The 18,398-nt window shown below is 57.5% G+C and overlaps 7 protein-coding genes and 1 pseudogene across 7 annotated transcripts; 4 read left to right on the top strand and 4 right to left on the bottom strand.

The window, feature by feature from the left end:
• The first annotated feature begins 8 nt into the window (after positions 1-8).
• ACA1_054210 lies at positions 9-6,416 on the top strand (annotated as a pseudogene).
• Positions 6,417-7,460: 1,044 nt separating this feature from the next.
• On the bottom strand, positions 7,461-9,469 carry ACA1_054200 (Sadenosyl-L-homocysteine hydrolase, putative; the record flags this gene model as incomplete). Its single annotated transcript, XM_004344028.1, has 5 exons — positions 7,461-7,729; positions 7,937-8,321; positions 8,546-8,770; positions 8,854-8,975; positions 9,037-9,469. The coding sequence occupies 5 exons, from the start codon at positions 9,467-9,469 to the stop codon at positions 7,461-7,463; spliced, it is 1,434 nt and encodes a 477-aa protein (XP_004344078.1).
• A 561-nt stretch (positions 9,470-10,030) lies between these two features.
• ACA1_054190 (Rasrelated protein ralB-B, putative) lies at positions 10,031-11,109 on the bottom strand (the record flags this gene model as incomplete). The annotated part of the gene is made up of 5 exons (XM_004344027.1): positions 10,031-10,144; positions 10,240-10,347; positions 10,475-10,602; positions 10,711-10,784; positions 10,991-11,109. 5 exons carry the CDS (start codon positions 11,107-11,109, stop codon positions 10,031-10,033), a joined length of 543 nt encoding a protein of 180 aa, XP_004344077.1.
• A 292-nt stretch (positions 11,110-11,401) lies between these two features.
• On the bottom strand, positions 11,402-12,382 carry ACA1_054180 (uncharacterized protein; the record flags this gene model as incomplete). Its single annotated transcript, XM_004344026.1, has 4 exons — positions 11,402-11,553; positions 11,637-11,694; positions 11,852-12,067; positions 12,245-12,382. The coding sequence occupies 4 exons, from the start codon at positions 12,380-12,382 to the stop codon at positions 11,402-11,404; spliced, it is 564 nt and encodes a 187-aa protein (XP_004344076.1).
• A 118-nt stretch (positions 12,383-12,500) lies between these two features.
• Positions 12,501-13,357, top strand: ACA1_054170 (MIP2A, putative; the record flags this gene model as incomplete). The annotated part of the gene is made up of 5 exons (XM_004344025.1): positions 12,501-12,602; positions 12,696-12,784; positions 12,855-12,919; positions 13,046-13,131; positions 13,262-13,357. 5 exons carry the CDS (start codon positions 12,501-12,503, stop codon positions 13,355-13,357), a joined length of 438 nt encoding a protein of 145 aa, XP_004344075.1.
• A 1,187-nt stretch (positions 13,358-14,544) lies between these two features.
• On the top strand, positions 14,545-16,677 carry ACA1_054160 (uncharacterized protein; the record flags this gene model as incomplete). The annotated part of the gene is made up of 1 exon (XM_004344024.1): positions 14,545-16,677. One exon carries the CDS (start codon positions 14,545-14,547, stop codon positions 16,675-16,677), a length of 2,133 nt encoding a protein of 710 aa, XP_004344074.1.
• Positions 16,678-16,816: 139 nt separating this feature from the next.
• Positions 16,817-17,547, top strand: ACA1_054150 (prolyl 4hydroxylase, alpha subunit; the record flags this gene model as incomplete). Its single annotated transcript, XM_004344023.1, has 2 exons — positions 16,817-17,190; positions 17,268-17,547. The coding sequence occupies 2 exons, from the start codon at positions 16,817-16,819 to the stop codon at positions 17,545-17,547; spliced, it is 654 nt and encodes a 217-aa protein (XP_004344073.1).
• An 80-nt stretch (positions 17,548-17,627) lies between these two features.
• Positions 17,628-18,167, bottom strand: ACA1_054140 (protozoan/cyanobacterial globin family subfamily protein; the record flags this gene model as incomplete). The annotated part of the gene is made up of 2 exons (XM_004344022.1): positions 17,628-17,990; positions 18,042-18,167. The coding sequence occupies 2 exons, from the start codon at positions 18,165-18,167 to the stop codon at positions 17,628-17,630; spliced, it is 489 nt and encodes a 162-aa protein (XP_004344072.1).
• Between the last annotated feature and the right edge of the window lie 231 nt (positions 18,168-18,398).

The following is an 18,398-nucleotide window of genomic DNA, read 5'->3' as shown; positions in this document are numbered from 1 at the left end:
GCTTGGAGATGTACTCGTATGGGCGACTCAGTCGTGATGCCGGTGGCAACCGCACCGCGGACCTCTCCACCCGCAGTGACGACGAAGACGAAGCCAGCGCTCCGGGCGATGAGGTACCCCACCCAGTTGAATAACCCAGTTTTTATTCCTTACTTTTTTTAATTTGGGTACATAAAATTGCAAGTAAAATTTATTTAAATTTAATAAATTTGATATTTATTTCGCACAGGCCGAGGTGGACGGCTTCATCGGGTACCGCAACTGCTCGTGGAAGCTGGTGGCCTACTGGGTGGGCGTGGTGCTGACCGGCGGCGCGCTGGGCCTGTTCACGCTCTGGTGGCCCGGCATGTGGCCCGCCCTCACCAAGAAGCGCGCCAGCATGGCCGATGCCACCTCCTTCCTCGTCCAGGTGCGTCCTCCTCGCATTGGCGTCGATCGTGCGTGGACTCACATATGCGCGTGTGCCGTCGCGTGTGCCGTGTGTCGCACGTGTGTTTGTTCGTGTGTCGGTCGTGTATTGCGCGTGTGCGGTCGTATAGGCGCAAGGCCGGTATAAGATGGCCTACGTGCAGACGGAGTGGGACGACGTGCGATGGTTCGAGATCCAGCAGCTGCGATTCGTCTACCAGCCCGAGGCTGCGACATATGTCCGGCTACAGTACGCATACCCCCTGCACCAAGAAAGGAACACACGATGCATTCGCGCATTCCATGCGTGCCGCACACATCGCACACGCACACGCACACGCACACGCACCACCGCACACGCGCTAGACGTTCAGCTCCTCCCATGTGAATCGCCACCAGGCATTACAAGGACCTCAAGTGCGTCGACATTCCTCAGCAAGCCGTGGGCATTCAGCGTGACGTGGCACTGCATCGTCTCCGGTACGCGCCAGCACCACCCCACACGCTGACGCCGTCTCTCTCTCTCTCTCTCGGCTGTCGCTCTGCTGATGTGTTCGCGTTCGTTCGTGGATGGGTGGCAGCATGAGCGGACCCAATGCGTTCAACATTCCACAGGACCACATCGTCGTCGCTTGGCTTCGCGGGGTACAGCTTCACCTCATCATTTATCACATATGTGCAACACACAACACACAACACACGCAGCACCCACAACACACACAAAACACACAACACACAAAACACAACACACGCACTGCTCATGTGTGTGTGGTACCCAATCCCGCAGATGCTCTCGCCTTTCCATGTCTTCATCCTGGGCACCTGCATCCTCTGGTACGTCGACGACTACACGGTACGTGCAGCTCTCTCCTCCGCCAAGGCCAACACCGCAACCGACAAAGTTAAACTTTAAGCGTAAACTTGTAACTGACTGCCTGTGGGGCGGATGGTCAGGTCTTCGCGTCGGTCATCCTCGCCGTCACCATCATCTCCGTCTCGCTGACCGTATGGGACGAACGTCGCAACATCAACCGCATTCAGAAGCTTATCAACCAGTACGCTCGCCCTTTTCTCTCTTTATATATTCTTTATGATTATTATTGGAGTGTTTTTTTTTGTGTAAAGGGGGAAAACAAACATGACTCATCGTCGTATTCGAGGCAATCGGTGGTCGAAACGCTGCGCGATGGCTCGTGGTTGGCGCTGCAGAGCGGCGGCCTGGTGCACGGGGACCTCATCACGCTCGACGACAACCAGGTTCGCCGCTCCGCTGCCCCGACAAGCACCGCTTTGATTTTGTAGACGCGCCATAACGGTCACACGCTAATCACCTGGGCGTTTCCAGGTCGTGCCCGCGGACGTGGTGATCGTGTCCGGCGAATGCGTCGTGGACGAGTCGCAGCTCACCGGCGAGTCCACGCCCGTCCGGTACCTGCCGCCACGTCATGCCACGTCACGCAGCCCTCGCTTGCTGACGTCACCGTGCGCACGACACACAACACGACGACAGGAAGTACGCAATTACGGAGAAGGAGGAAGAGGACGAGGCCAGTCCTTCGATCTATTCGCAGGCGCACGACATCAAGCACACCCTCTTCTCCGGCACCCGGCTGCTCAAGGTCATCCCGCGCCAGGGCACCGACCGCGTCACCGCCTTCGTCTACTCCACCGGTGCGCGTTCGTATGCGTTGCGTGTGCGTTGCGTGCTATCGTTTGACGCCCCGACACGACACACAACACACGACACGACACGACACGACACGCACAGGATTCAACACCAGGAAGGGCGGGCTCATTCGCCGGATCCTGTACCCGAACGACGTGGTGTTCCGCTACCGCCGGCACACGATGCTGTTCATCCTGGCGCTCATTCTCGTGGCGCCCGTCTCGTTCACCGTCTCCTTCGTCTTCTGGGACTCCTACGACGTCGGGACGTGGGAGAACATCCTGCGCTCCCTCGAAGTCATCACCCTCCTGGTGCGAATCTTATAAGTAACCCCACCGAGTCTTCCGCGGCAACGACTGACGTGTGTGTCGTGTGTTTGACGTGGTGTGCGACGTGTGCGGTTGTAGGTGCCTGTGACGATTCCGATCATGCAGATGATGGCTCAGGGAATTGCCGCGCTCAACTTGCGTCAGTACGGCATTTTCACGATCGCGCCCTCGCGCATCATCATGAGCGGCAAGATCCGAATGATGTGCTTCGACAAGACCGTACGGCCACGCTCACGGATATCACCTACATCCACCCACTCTCCTTCTCACCCCCTTCGTTTTCGTTTTCGTTTCGTTTTCGTTCTTGCTTTGCTCTGGTCGCGCAGGGTACGCTCACCGAGAACGGCCTCCGCATGAAGGCCGTGCTGCCGACCGCGCACTCGGTGGGCGGCCGATGGGCCGAGTCCGACACCGAGGGCGAGAAGGCAGAATCATCGCGGCCCGGCCAGGGGCGTGACGCCGGCGTGCAGTTCGTGGCGGCGCCGGTCCTGATGGCCGCCCTACCGGCGTCTCATCTCATCAAGCAGGCCATGGCCTGCTGCCACTCGGCCACCAACATCGAAGGTGCACACAACACACGCGACACACACGACACACACGACACACGACACACGTGGCACAGGATTAACCCGATTGGCCTCTATAAAAAAGGCGAAGGATTGGTCGGCCACCCGCTCGACGTGGAAATGTTCAACGCGAGCCAGTGGCGCATGCGCGAAGGCAAGGAGGGCACCGTCTTTTCGTCTCCTTCTTCTTCGTCGTCGAGCAGCGCGGCGGGGAGGTCGGGACTAGAGCTGCGGGTCGTCAAGGCCTTCCCCTTGTGCACAGCCTGCGCCGAATGTCGGTCATCGTCAAATCTTCGCTCGACAACTCCATCAGCCTCTTCACCAAGGCACACGTCTTCGTCTCCTCTCGACTTGGCTCGGTTCACAGCTGAATTCCTCACATTCCTCCCCTCAACTGCGACACGCAACAGGGCTCGCCCGAAACAATACGCGACCTGGCACTGCCCGAAACTGGTTTGTTTCCCAGATCGTGTGTGCGCTCGTGCGTGCGTGTTGCGTGCGTGCGGTGATGTGTGTGTGCGATTGATGAGTGCTGACTGGGCACGGCATGCGGGTGCAGTGCCGGCTAACCTGGACGACACTCTGCGGGAGCACGCGCGCAAGGGGAACTACATTCTGGCCATCGGCGCCAAGTTCAACGTGCTCGATGATGAGGATGAGGTCCACCACGTCCACCGGAAGCAGATTGACAAGGACCTCGTCTTCCTCGGTGCGACGCTCTCTGCTCGCTGCCGCACGCACACGCACACGCACAGTTCGTTCTGACGACGCGCACGCCGCACACGCCCAGGACTTTTGATATTCCAAAATGAGGTGCGCGAGGACAGCGCGGAAGTGATCGCCAGGCTGAAGCACGGCGACATCCGCAACATCATCATCACCGGTAAAACGTGACCCCTCCCCAATCGTGTCTTCACGCACCAACACACACGTGCGTGTGTTGTGTGTGTCGTGTGCGCAGGCGACGGTCCCTATACCGCATTGGCCGTCGCCCGCGAGTGCGGCATGATCGATCTCGGCAGCACCGTCGCCCTGGGCCACACCGGCCAGGTACTCTATTTATTTATTTATTTATTTTTACTTATTTTTAATATCGTTCCTTCACTATTTTTAATTTAAATATTGTTAAAATTATTTGTAAAACCCACCAATCGTGGCTGTGTCGGGGCGCAGGACGGCACCACGTCGGCGCAGACGGCCGCGCCGCAGTACGGGGTCCAGTGGGTCAACGTCGACACGGGGCGGGAGATGGGGCAGGACTGGGTCGACGCCCACGAGTCGGCCAAGTACGTGGCCTTCGGCGACGGCCACGTCGTCCACAAGCGCCGCTCGACCCTGTCCCTGTTCGACCGCGTGCGCTGGTCGACCGGCGCCCGGCGTCAGCGCCAGCGCGACCGCCACCTTAACTTCACCGCGTACGATGACCGCAGCGGCCTCGACAGCGCGCTGCTCGCTGCTGACGTGGCGGGTGGTGTCGACATGGAATCGCCGCTGACGACGTCGGCGGAGGAGAGGCCGAGCGAGTTCATATTGACCGGGACGGCGTTCGACTACCTCAAGACGAGCGAGCCGCACCTGCTGGGCAAGCTCCTCTTCGACGTGCGCATCTTCGCCCGGTTCTCGCCCGAACAGAAAGCCGAGGTGCGCGCGTGCTGTGTGTCGTGTGTGCGGTGTGTGCGTGTGCGGTGTGGCACTTACCACACTCGGTCGCGTGGAACGTGTGCAGGTTGTGAATTTGATCAACAGTACGGGCCTGGTGACCGGCATGTGCGGCGACGGAGGCAACGACTGCGGCGCCCTCCGGTACCGTTCTTTCTTCCCTGGGCCGCGCTGTGTGTGCACGCGCGCCGTGTTCTGACCGACGCATACACGACACACGACACACAGGGCGGCTCATGCCGGGATAGCGGTGGGCGGCGGTGGCGTGGAGGCTTCTGTCGTAAGCCCCTTCACCTCATCCCTCGCCTCGATCCGCTGCACCGAAATCCTGATTCGGTACGCACGCGGCACACGACACACGCCAAAATGGCACGACACGACACACGACACACGCGCCACTGGGCTAAAGCTGGGTGGGCCAGCGAGGGACGCGGGGCGCTGGCAAACTCGCTGGCGGCGTTCAAGCTGCTGGTGCTCATCTACGTGGTGATCCTGCACACGGTCATCCTCCTCCTCTACCACCACGGCTCCGATATGTCCGATGGGTACCCCCTCCCTGCATGCGCATATATGGTGTGTCGTGCTGTTCTAATATATTTGTACATTTCTCTATATACGTGTGTGTGTATATATATACACACACACAATATGTAGGATGTATATATACCAGGATCTGTTGCTCGTCTTCCCGCTCTCGCTGTTCATCCTCTACCCCAACTCCGCGACCAGGCTCGCACGACAACGGTACCACTATGGCACTCCATGCAAACGGCGGTCGCAATGCAACCACTCAACTGCTCATTCACCCCCCCCCAATTGCAGGCCATCGGCGAGTCTCCTCAATTCGACGGTGCTCGCCTCCATGCTCGGCCAGGTGCGCGCAGAACGCGGCACACGCGCGCTCGTCAGTGTGGCCTGACTTGAATCAGACTTTGAGCGCTCACTTGAATGTGTGTCGTGCGGCGTGCGTGTGTCGTGCGGCGTGCCTCGCGCGTTGTGTGTCAAAAAAAAGTCTGGGATTGTGATTGCGTTTATCGTGGGGTCGCGGCAATTGCTCTACGCCCAGGACTGGTACGTCTCGTTCGACCCCGTAGCCAACGGAGCCTCCGCCCGAAGGTACGGCGCCACATTTTGATTTTGTTTGTTATTATTTTTGTTGTTATTAATTATTAATTACATTCGGAACAGCGACTACTGGAAGTCGTACGAGACGACGACGCTGTGGGTCTTTTGCAACTTCCAGTACATCGCGGCGGCCATCGCGTTTGCCATCGGACGGCCCTTCCGCAAGGAGATCTGGCACAACTGTACGACCACCACACGACACACACGACACGCAACATTAATTGATGTATTACTGGCGCAGACTTGTTGAGCCTAAATGTCCTCGGTTCGCTCGCGGCGGCCAGCTGGGTGCTGCTGCTGCCACCTGAGTGGCTCCGCGACGTGCTCTACCTGGTACCTCTCTCTTCCCCCTTCCCCTCTGAGCGGCGATTGTTGCTGACAACACGCACACGCACACGCACACGCACAGGAGGATCTAAAGACAGACTTCAAGATCAAGTTGTATTTCATGGCCCTGGGCTGCATGGTCACGCAGGTATTACACTATACTTGCACTGCGCTGCGTTGACTTTTTCTTTGCACACGACCACTCACTGCACATGTGTGATGTGCGTGTGTTAGGTGCTGTACGAGGCATTCATCACGATGGGTCCGTTTGCATGGGTCATGCGGCGCATCAGTCGCTGGCTCAACCTCAGAAAGAAACACCGCCTCCGCAACTAAGCCAGGCTGAGGCTGGGACTCTTGTGGACATCATGTGCATTCAAGAGAGTAAAGGGTCAGCCAAAGCAAAGAGAGAACACCAGGAACATTCCACTCCAAGGTGATGTGGACAATGTGCAGTTTCCAACTTTATTTGGTGTCAACTCACCATTGAGCTATCACATAAGTTGCTGATGAATTTATTTGGGCCTGCCATGTCACATCAAGCAGAAGTGACCTGCCCTCCTGAGGATGAGGAGGTTGAGGATGATGATCTGCTGGACTTGGACTATGACTGGGACCCTTGTCATCTGTTGCTTGATGGTGACTACAAAACCATCACAGAGGTCATGAAGTGACCCCAGCTCCAAAAGGCCTAAAGGGCTGGAATTGCACATCCTCTCTGCACCAGATATGCACAAGGCAATGCTAGCAGATCATGGAGCCAGTCTTACACTGAGCCTGGCTACAATGAAAGGGAGCTTGAGGCCATTGAGTGAGTGGGAACGTGGTGGTGTGTTCCCCCAGCTGGTGGTCATGAGTGGGTCTCTTATTGGTGGAACTGCACCACCAAACTGCCTCACAATAGTGGCTTGTCATTGGTGGTGTGGTCAGGTGGATGTCATGGTGTACAGGCCATATCCTTGGTGATTAGCTGGTAAACTCAGAGATTTACTCTTCACCAACAGATGGGGGTTGAAGGTGTGAAGAAGCACAAGCCCATGCCAGCAGGCCTGAGATCAATCTCATCAACAGCCCAACTCAAATGGAAGGAGTGGTGGCAGATAATCAGACAGGACTCACCAATACACATCAGCACCAACGGCTATGCAGCCTTGGCCACCCACTTACTTCTCCTTGAGATATAGGCAGACATTTAGATGCTGGCCGCTGTCATCTATTTCTGGTGGCTGGATCCACAATCACTGACAAACACTCCCCAAGGAGCGTGGGAAGAGATTGGGGCGGTTTTTTTATCTCCTCCTGCGCAATGAAGGAGGAGAGAACAGAACAGGCACGGCTGGTGATGTCCGATCTTTACAGGCCGTAAGAAGTGGGGGACGCTTAGTAGCGGTAGTGGTCGGGCTTGTAGGGTCCGTCCTTGGCGATGCCGAGGTACTTGGCCTGCTTGTCGGTGAGGACGGTGAGCTTGGCGCCGAGCTTCTCGAGGTGGAGGCGAGCGACTTCCTCGTCGAGCTTCTTGGGGAGCGTGTACACGCCCAGCTCGTACTTCTCCTTCCAGAGGGAGATCTGAGCAAGGGTCTGGTTGGTGAACGAGTTCGACATCACGAACGAAGGGTGGCCGGTGGCGCAGCCCAAGTTGACGAGGCGGCCTGAAGTGCACAAGAGAACGGGTGAAGGGTGAGCGACAAGGCCACGAGGCAGTGAGGAGGGAGAATCGAGTGTGATAGAACTCAGGTAATGGAAATTTGGAATCACGAAGTAGTCATGTGAATCATCGTTAAGGCATCATAGTGGTCGTAAACGAAGACGGAGTGAACTCAATAATGAGTGGCGAGGATGGGTGAGAGCGAGCGTACCCTCAGCGAGGAGGACGATGGCATGGCCGTCGGGGAAGACGAACTGGTCGACCTGAGGCTTGATCTCGATCCTCTTGATACCGGGGAACTCCTTGAGGGCCTTCACCTGGATCTCATTGTCGAAGTGACCGATGTTGCACACGATGGCGTTGTGGCGCATCTTCTCCATGTGCTCAATGCGGATGATATCGCAGTTGCCGGTGGTGGTGACGAAGATCTCGGCCTTGTCGAGCACGTCCTCAATGCGGACCACCTCATAGCCAGCCATGCAGGCCTGGAGGGCGCAGATGGGATCGACCTCAGTCACGACGACGCGAGCACCCTGGCCCTTGAGGGACTCAGCGGAACCCTTGCCGACGTCACCGTAGCCGAGCACGCAGGCGACCTGAGGTGCAACAAAGAGGGGAGAGAGACCATTAGCAGCTTGTTCGCACCGCAGTTGTAGGTCAACCGAGATTGTAAATAAATTTGGCAACCAATCAGTGTAACTATGACATTTAACAAACATGGGAATGCTATGCATCGCGCTTCTATCGACTAGGTGTCGTCATTTTGCCAGCAAATGAAAAATAACGAGAATCGGAAAAATTGGTAATTTAATTTTCGTACCTTGCCGGAGAGCATCACGTCGGTGGCGCGCATGATGGCGTCGACGAGCGAGTGACGGCAACCGTAGACGTTGTCGAACTTGGACTTGGTCACGGAGTCGTTGACGTTGAGGGCGGGGAAAAGGAGCTTGCCCTCCTTCATCATCTCGTAGAGACGGTGGACACCGGTGGTGGTCTCCTCCGAGACACCCTTGAGCTCGGGGACGATCTTGTGCCAGTAACCGGGCTGCGGAGTAGACAGCAAAGGTTAATTTTCAGAACGCGTTACAAAATTGGAAGTAGAAACGAATATGTTTTCCGATTTCGTACCTTCTCCTTCTGGATGCGCTTCAGGAGCTTGTTGACGATGGCGAGCTCCTCAGAACCCTCGTCGTCATCAAGAATGGAGGGGTTGTCCTCAGCGTAGAAACCGCGGTGGACCATGAGGGTGGCTGAAGAGGAAAATCTCAATCAGAAAGTACAAATACGTAGAAAGAGGGCTTGGCTGCGTACCATCACCACCATCGTCGACGATGAGCTGGGGACCCATGTCGTCGGGGAAGAGGAGGGTCTTCCAGGTGCACTCCCAGTACTCCTCGAGGGTCTCACCCTTCCAGGCGAAGACGGGGGTACCGGCGGCCACGATGGCGGCGGCGGCGTGGTCCTGGGTCGAGAAGATGTTGCACGAGCACCAACGGACGTTGGCACCGAGGGCCTGGAGGGTCTCGATGAGGACGGCGGTCTGGATGGTCATGTGGAGCGAACCGGCGAGCCTGACTCCCTTGAGGGGCTGCTCAGCGCCGTACTTCTCGCGCGTCTGCATGAGACCGGGCATCTCGTGCTCAGCGAGGTTGATCTCCTTGCGACCGAACTCAGCAAGGCTGATGTCCCTGATTTCGTACTGGAAGGCATTGCCAGCGGGCTGGGTCTGAGTTTGGGTCTGCATGATGTCAGGAGATGAAGGAGGAAGTAGTGGCTGTGTGAACGCGGGCCTGGTAAAGAACGGACAAAGAAAAAACCGACGGCCGGCCGCCCTCCGCTACTTATGCGTGGCGGCCGGCCTTTTCAACTCCGTGGGCCGGGTGTCGGTGGTGGGAAAAAATGGGGAATTTGATGAGTCATGCCCGGTCGGTCCGCCCTCTTACACGCGTGTGCGTTACGGCTTCGGGCCGCACACGACACGAATCGTCAAAAGAACATCACCCAACCAGTTGAGGCTGTGTTCGGTCTATTTCTACCCACGGGGAAAAAACGGAACGCACAGTTGGGACCCACGGAGAGTTGTGCATGACCATGTCATCTGGCACGGGCCACACTACGCCAGCTGAAGAAGACAGGGGGGGTGGAAAGAGAAAGAGCGAAAGAGAAGGAATATATCAACAAGACAGGCGCGGTGCCGGTGGGCAATACAAAAAAAAGCAAAGAAAGAAAAGGGTGGAAGAGGGAGGGAGAAGAGGTGGTGCTGCTGGTCGACTTGTCCCCGCGGGGATCAGGGCTTCTTCTTCTACTACTGGAGGATGCACTTCTTGCCCTCCTCATTGCCCACGCTCTTGCAGGCCTTGATCCTCCTCACCAGCTCGAAGAAGGCCTCCGTCACGTTGGTGTTCTTCTTCGCCGACGTCTGAATCGCGGAAGAGGATTGTCAGCCAGCGCCACATGCCTCACGCGCCGATGGGTCCTGCAGTGGCCGAAGAGGGGAAAGCAGGAGAGGGGTACCTCGAGGAAGGGCGCGTTGAACTTCTGGGCGAGCTCTTGGCCCTGCTGCTTGGTCACCTGCCTCTTGTCCTCGAGATCGGCCTTATTGCCCGCCACCACGAACGGGATCTGTGTTTGTGTGACAACAAACCACCGCACACGCACAACACGAAAGCACACAGCACACCGCACACGCCACGGATGAGCGATCGCGACCCCAGCGAGCGAGCGAAAGGCTGAGAACGTGGCCTCGTACGCCGTCGTTTTCGGTGACTCGCAGGATTTGCTCGTGGAAGTTGGTGAGTAGTCTGTAGCTGTCCTCGATGGTGATAGAGTACACGCACAGGAAGCCCTCCCCCGTGCGATAGTAGTTGTCCCTCATCGCTGTAGCGGAGTGGCGTTGCGGTGTGAGTAGAACAATCAAGATGGGAGAGAGAGAGAGATGAGATTCAGGAGAGATGGAGGCGAGGGGGAAGCGGGCCAAGGGGGTACCGGCGTATTCCTCCTGGCCGGCGGTGTCGAGAATGTCAAGCTGCATCTCTTCGCCATCGACTGTGATCTTTTTTCTGTTGTACGCACATGAGAAAGGAATGCGTAAATTGGAGTTTCACGAGAAGGCGGCTGGTTGTTGTGGGTGGCACGACGTACCGGTAGGAGTCGGCCGAGNNNNGATCATATCTTTACAAAGTAGACAACAATGAAGAGAATTAATCAAAGCGCAAGGAAAATCAGAAAACAGGTGATGTCGAGAATGAGAATTCGCGATACGTACTCTTCCACAAAGTCCCCATACATGAACTGGAGGGTCAGGGCGGATTTGCCGACGCCTCCCGCACCGACCACGATGATCTTGTGGAGGGGCAGGTCCTTCTTCTTTCCTCGTCGCGGCATCTCCTTCGCTTCGTTCTTTTTTGACTTTCTCTCTTCTCTTCAGGATGGTATTATACAACGATTTGGTTTCGACGTCACGAAATCAAATCTCCCCTCGCTTCCTCGCCGTGTTTCTTCTGCCCTTCTCTCCTCTCCTCCTTTCCTTGGTGTCGGGGATCGTTGTTGTTGCGGGTGCCGATGGTTGTCTTCGTCTTCGTCGGTGTCGCCCAAATTGCACCCCTCGGAGGATTGGCGGGGCCAACGAATTAATATTTTATTATCATAAATTTATTGGCTACCGATCGGCAGGCCCTCACAGCTCCTCCCTGTGGGTGTTGTCCTTCTTGGTGGTGGCCTTCTTCTTGTTGCCTCCCTTCTTCTTTTTCTTCTCCGCGGGCTTCTTCGTTACCTCCACCACGGCGGTGAGCTGCTCAAGAGAGCCGCCCCACGACTCGGATGGTCGCACTGAGAGTGCGAAGGCACCGAGTTAGCAGGGATCCGGCGTGGCCTTCCACACATCGGCGTATGAGACTCAGAGTGGTGCATACCCTGGGCAAGCTCTGCATCTACGACGTACTGGCCGCTTGGCACCATCTTACCGCCACCCTGCATCGGCACACATCACACCACACACCACACACACCACACACACAACGACGATAAGACACACACGACACACAACGTGGTGCATGCGCGACAACATAACGGCGCATGGCCGGACGTGAGTGCTTGGCATGGTACACATCATGAGGGAAGAATGTACATGGAGATCGGCAGAGGTGAGCTTGACGCTAGCGCCGGTGCCGGCGGGTTCGAGGGCGAGGAGGAACTGGCTCATGAGGAGATAGGAGGGCGGGTTGGGCCGTCCCACAGTGCACACGTAGGTGTTTGCCTCGACGGGCGCGATTCTCACCTTCCAGTTCTCGCCCGTGCCTCCGCTGCACTTGTAGGTGAACGTGCACGCAACTCCAGCCTCCTCCTGAGCAGCCCACCAGTGCCCAGTACTCTCCGTTAGCGTCCGAAAAATCGAGTAGCGCCACAAATCTTCAAGATGAAATCGAAAGTAGTGGCGAATGAAAGACGGTGAGGTGCCAGTTGAAAGGGCATGCAAGTGGGTCAGAGCAACAGGCAGCACAAAAGATGAGGGAGCAGGCACCGAAACAATGCGGACATGCTGCTCCTCGACGCCAGGGCGCAAGTGGAAATCCTCCTCCACCACACCGTCCTCACCCGCAATCGCAAGACCCACCATGGCCGCCAGGGCCAACGTGGCCAGCACAGCAAAGAGCTTCATCTTGTACTTCTACCGTGACGTCACCTCTGCGGTATTTTAATTCTTTGACCTTCTAGAAAATGATAAAGAAATAAATAAATAGATAAACAAACAAACAAAAAACCAGTAGCGAGGCAACATGACGATGTCTCTGGTTGGCGGGGCGGGGTACTATTACTCGTTCATCATCGTGGGCAAACGAGATAACCCCCTCTTCGAGATAGAATTTGCTGGCCCCAAGGTACGCAGATTTTATATCAATTCATTATCAAATCAAATAAATATAATCAAATGTAATAAATGGCAACGCTCAGATTTGTCGATGTGCGAGCAGAAGGAGGTGTCGCAGCAGCCCGAGGCCCAGTTCGTGATCCACGCTGCACTCGACCTGGTGGAAGAGCATGTCTGGAAGAACCCCCAGATGTACGCCTTCCCACCTCCACTTCTACGTCCAGCTTGCAGCGGCTGATGGGACGGGCATGGCAACGTGCAGGTACCTCAAGGTGGTGGACAAGTACAACGACAAATACTTCATCTCGGCCTTCGTCACCGCTGGCCGTACGCTCGCCCTTGCCGTGTGACCCGTCGTGTGTGTGGACGTGTGCCATCTCCGTGTGTGCGCGCGAACGCGTGTTCGATGGCGTGACGCTCAGGGTGGTATCCCTCTTTCTCTATGTTCATCAGACGAGCGCTTCATGGTGCTGCACAACACCAAGAACGAAGATGGAATCAAATACTTCTTCCAGGAGGTGCATGAACTCTACATCAAGGTATTCACATCACGAACGCCTTTTCACCTTCGCTCGTTATACTGACCGCACACGTATACGACATGCACACGCACACGTACCGCACACGCACACGCGCCGACTACCATCATCGTGTGGTGGCGCTCTCCAGGTGCTGCTGAACCCCTTCTACAAGGCGGACACACCGATCACATCGCAGGTATTCCAGAAGAGGGTGAAACAGCTGGGCCGAAAGTACCTCACCTGATTGTAGAAGTTTCGGTACACCACCACCACCACCCAGAACGAGAACGAGAAGAAGGTGGCGACACAGCACTCACACAGTGATTGTGTTGAGAATGAATGAACCCACCAATAACCAAGCTCACCAATCAATTTGAAAGACGTGGGAGCCTGGGCTTGCCCGGCCGGGCGTTGTGCAGGGCGAACTGCCCAAGCACACCTTTTGGCTTACCGTGTTTCCGTGTGATCTCCGGAATGCCAACTATGTGCCGCGTAGCCAGCAACACATTGTTGGCATTCCGCACGTCGCTCAGGTGCGCTGCGGGATTTAACCAGGGATACCGCCGCGGTGACAGGGAACATAAGTCCCGTGTCCCTCTGCGAAAGAAGGTGGCAGGGAACATGTGGGCGCGTTGGGGGACTTTCAGAGTTCGCTGTCGCCGGGACTCGACACGGGTGAGTCTTCCATCTTCGCCTTCTCGCACCACCCACGTCTTCCGTCTTCCCCCCCGTGAGAACACGCTCGCCTCCTGGTCATCGAAGAGACGACATGACGTCCACCTTCGTGCCCCAGTTGCCACCACCATCACCATCTTCTTCTACTTCTTCTTCTGGTCGTGCGTTGGGACAGCTGAGCGAGGAGGAGCTCTGGACGTTGGTGAAGGCAGCCTCGCAGTCGTCCTCGCCCACCACAGTGCTGGCAGGCCTACTCACCTCCCTGGCCTCAGCTTCTTCTTCTTCTACTTCGACTCCTTCTACTTCTTCCCATCCCTCCTACACAGCTGCCTCCTTGGCCCCAGGCCACCTGCGAGCCTTCATCACAGCGCCCCCTTCTTCTTCTTCTTCAGCCCAACAACTCGCAGCTGCCGCCCATCTCTTCAACAGCAGCAGTGGCGACCAGGAGGAAGACGAAGACGAGCGCCTCTACACCGAGTTACTGCGCGACATCTCACTGGGCGACGTAGATCTTGGTCGAAGGGCAGATTACCACCACCTTCTTCTCCACTCCCCGCTCCCGGGTGCCCGGAACCTGGCACCGCGGCGTCATCGCCGTTGAATGGTTCGGACCTCCTTCTCCTTCTCCTTCTGAGATCTGTCTTTTCATGTCTCTACCGTTTTCTCTTCTGTCTGTTGTCATTTGTGTACTTCAACTTTCCTCTACAACTTTTATTCTTTCTTTCTTGTTCTACACGTTCTCATAAGCTCACGAAGATGTGTCTCTCTCGAACGACCACAGAGTCGTCGCCTCTCTCGTTCTACAACGACGACGACGAAGGCGACCACCACTTCCTCCCCTTTGACGGCTACGACGACCTGCCGCTCTGCCAGCAGCCGCCGTCATCGCCACCCGCTACAACGAAGCGTCGAGCCCCGCCGCCGTGCCCCCCTCCCGATGAGCCGCTACTGGCTGGGCTGGATCACATGATGACCCCTACGCACTCCTACCACCCCTCGCCTTCGTCTTCTTCAACCGGCAGCGCCGCCACATCTACGCCGACCACGACATCATTCTCGTCCTCTACGCCACCATCATCCTCATCCTCATCTACCTCGGCCTCTTCATCAACCGCGCCCACCCCGCAGTTTTCCCTCCTACACACGAACTCGCACGCGCACCACCTGCTCGACCTTCTACACAACGTCAGCGGCGGCACGCCGGGCTCCATCATCACCACCTCGTCGTCGGCCTCGCCGCACCACTGTGGGAAGGCCGGCGGTGAGCCGTCGCCGTTCCAAGCGCCATCAGGTGGCGGCGGCAGCCGTCAACAAGGCCAGCACCAGCAGCACCAGCACCAGCAGCACCACCAGCAGCAGCAGCGCCGAAGCAGGTCACCGATCCGCAGCGGTGGCGGCGGTCAAGGGCAGCATCCGTCGGAGGGGGTGAACCAGTTCCGGCTGAGCGTGCGCGTGCCGTCGCTGGGCGTGTTCTACGTGTTCGTCGATCCGCGAAGCAAGGTGGCCCGTCTGGTGACGATGGTCGAGCAGCAGGTGGCCGAGCTCTACCGGTCGCAGATCTCGGTCTACAAGCTCCAGGACGAGTTCAGCGTCGACCTCCCGCCGTCCTACACCGTTGGCTCCATGCTTCGTCACAATGCAACCGTCATGGTCGACTACGAGCGCCGGGACTACGCCGCCATGGCGGTTCACAACGACCAACACAACAGCCACCACCACCACCAGAACTTCAACAGTTCTGCTTCGTCTTCGTCTTCTTCATCGTCGCACCTGCCGCCGGCCGGGATGTCGTCGCCGGCCTCGTCGCCAACGATTCAGCGTAGGGGAGGTGTCACGTTCGCACAGCCGCAGCCCACAACCGCACTCTACTCGGCACCGATGGCGAGCATGACCGACAGCACCGCCTCCTCGCGGGCAGCCACCATGCAGCCGCCCGCGCTCGCGTCCGGCTTCACCGAATGTAAAACAGCACAACTATCACACTTCATCTCCGGCTCCTCTTCTTCGTCTTCGTCTTCGTCTTCCTCCTCTTCTCTTCCTTCGACGACGTACGAGAGCTCTACAACGATGTCGGCGTCGTCATCATCGTCGTCACTCTCCCAGCCGGCTTCGACTCCGGCCTCGACCACCACCGTCTCCCCCGTCGAGCCGTCGTCACCTCCGGTCGCGGCGCCGGGCGCATCTCTGGGCGCCGGCGGGCCGACGTCAGACATGCAGTTCAGCGAACAGCCGCCGGCCAAGGTCTTCCAGAACAAGGAGTTCAGCTGCACCATATTGGTGGCCAACCAGCTCCTCGACAGCTTGCACGACCTGCCCGACGAGCGATCACGCTCCGCCCGAGCACCGCCGACGACGGCGGCGGCGGCAACGATGGTGATGACTTCGGCGGCCGACTCGATGACGACGATCCAGGCGGTGACGGGTGCGGACGGCAGCACTGACGGCGGCTTCGGCGGAGCGTCGGAGCTGCTGGAGCTGCTGCCGATCGAGGTGAGCGTGGTGGAGCAGAATGGGATGGTGCTGAGCGACCGCGACTACTCGATGCGACAGCTGCTGATGGACAAGCGCAAGGGGATGCTCATCGTCTTCATCAAGATCCGCAAGAACTCGTACTATGGTCGGCGGCCGTTCGTGGTCATGCTCCGCGGGCGCAAGCAGTTCAGCGCCCTGCCGCCGCTCTTCTCCGAGCCCATCATCGTGTCGGCCAAGAAGAAGAAGAAGCGATCGAAGAAGGCGAAGTTGCAGGCGGACAACAACACCACCCCCGCTGCTGCGGGCGGCGTGGCGCCATCGGGGCTCAACCCGCTACAGCCGGCCTTCGTCTCCCTGTCCTACCCTCCCACCTCGAGCGAACCTACTCTGCCATCACCATCACGGCGTCCTTCCTAGCCCCGGTTCGTTCCTCCACTCTGCAGCTTCAACCCGGTAACGCATCCATCTTTTGTTCTCTGAAGATTTTACATAAAAAAACACGGAAACAAAGGGAAGTGAACCGTTCTTTGACGATTCTCTTCCAATCTTGATTGAGATGAATGTGCACGTTCCAAGCCCCGAATGGTGGAGGCATGCAGAGGCAGAAGAGGCTCTTGATGGAGATGCGAAAAGGGAAGAAGTCAAGAAAGTAGATTTGGACATGGAGGGCAAGGTGGCGTTCATCCTCTACAACGTCCTCACCCCCGAGGAGTGCCAGCACCTCATCGACAAGACCGAGAAGATGGGCTACCGGCCCCTGCCCGGGTACTCCCCCTCGTACCGCAGCAACACGCGGGTCATCGTCGACGACCCCGACCGCGGCCTCACCAACGAGCTCTGGCGCCGACTCTCGCCCTTCGTGCCCGACCTCGCCGAGACCCGGGCCGTGTGGCGCCCCTACGGCCTCAACGAGCGCTGGCGGTTCTGCAGGTGCCATCATGTGTCGTGTGTCGTCGTGTGTCGTGTTGTGTCACACACTCACCGTGTGTGGTGTGTGCGGTGTACAGATACACGCCAGGGCAACACTTCTCGTCTCACTTCGACGGCTGCTTCCGTGCGAGCGAAGACGACAAGAGCCACCTCACGGTGATGCTTTACCTGAACGGCGGCTTTGAGGGCGGCGCCACGGTCTTTCTCGAGGGGACGAAGGACCGGGTGCAGCCCGTGGCGGGCATGGCGCTGGTCTTTCAGCACAACATCTACCACGAGGGCGAGCGCCTCGAGTCGGGCGTCAAGTACATCATGCGCAGCGACGCCATGTTTCAACGATTCGACACCTCCTCATGAGAAAGCCAAGTGTGGGGACGTGTAGAGAAGTGTAGAACAATACACGGAGGTATGGATTGGTCATGTTGATTAATCATATGTTATTGAGAAGATGCCAGAAGAAGATAGACAAGCAAGGCCGCCGCGACCACGACAAGCCCAGCCACTCTTTCCCACTTCACCTCCTTCTCCTCCACTTCCATCGTCTTCGGCTCGTCTTCCATCGGCTTGGCTGGTTCGCGGCAGAGAACGTCGTCGCGAATGCTCTCGCACTTGGCCACGACCTGCTCGATGTGGCGCTCGTCGACGGCCAGTTCGCGAAGGGTCCCGCTCAGCAGCTCGAGGATGACGTCGAAGTGGGAGTCGTTGAGGCCCTGGCGCTCGACCAGCCGGCGGTGGGCCAGGCGCATGGCGCGGCCGTTGTACTTGTAGGGTCCGCCCAGGGCGAAGGTGAGGAAGTGGACCTGCATGCGGCGCTGGCGGTCCATGTTGATCCCCTCGAAGAAGGACTGCACGCGCTGGTCGGCCAGCACCTTCGTGTAGAACACGTCGACGGCCAGCTCCATGGCCTTGCTGCCTCCGATGGCGTCGTAGATAGTTTGCTCATCGGCCGATGATGTTGAAGAAGATGATGCGGACATAACTGTTGCTGTTTTTACAGTTGATGTTGATGTTGATGGTTTGTTATTGTTAGTTGGAGTGTGTGAGAGCGGAGGAGGAGTGCGGGTACATATAGTGGTGTGATAAGGTTCCACGAAGTTTGCAACTCCGAGTAGGAGGGGATTGGTAGGTCAGACATAAAATTTCTGATCACTTTCTGTGCGTTCTGAGTGAACTTCGGGGTGGGGCGAGTGCCAGTTGGGCCATCTGTA

Source organism: Acanthamoeba castellanii (assembly GCF_000313135.1).
Source record: "Acanthamoeba castellanii str. Neff unplaced genomic scaffold scf7180000084594, whole genome shotgun sequence".
NCBI classification, from domain to species: domain Eukaryota; phylum Discosea; order Longamoebia; family Acanthamoebidae; genus Acanthamoeba; species Acanthamoeba castellanii.
Note: the sequence above shows the minus strand (reverse complement) of the source record. Positions and strands in the feature narration are given on the sequence as shown.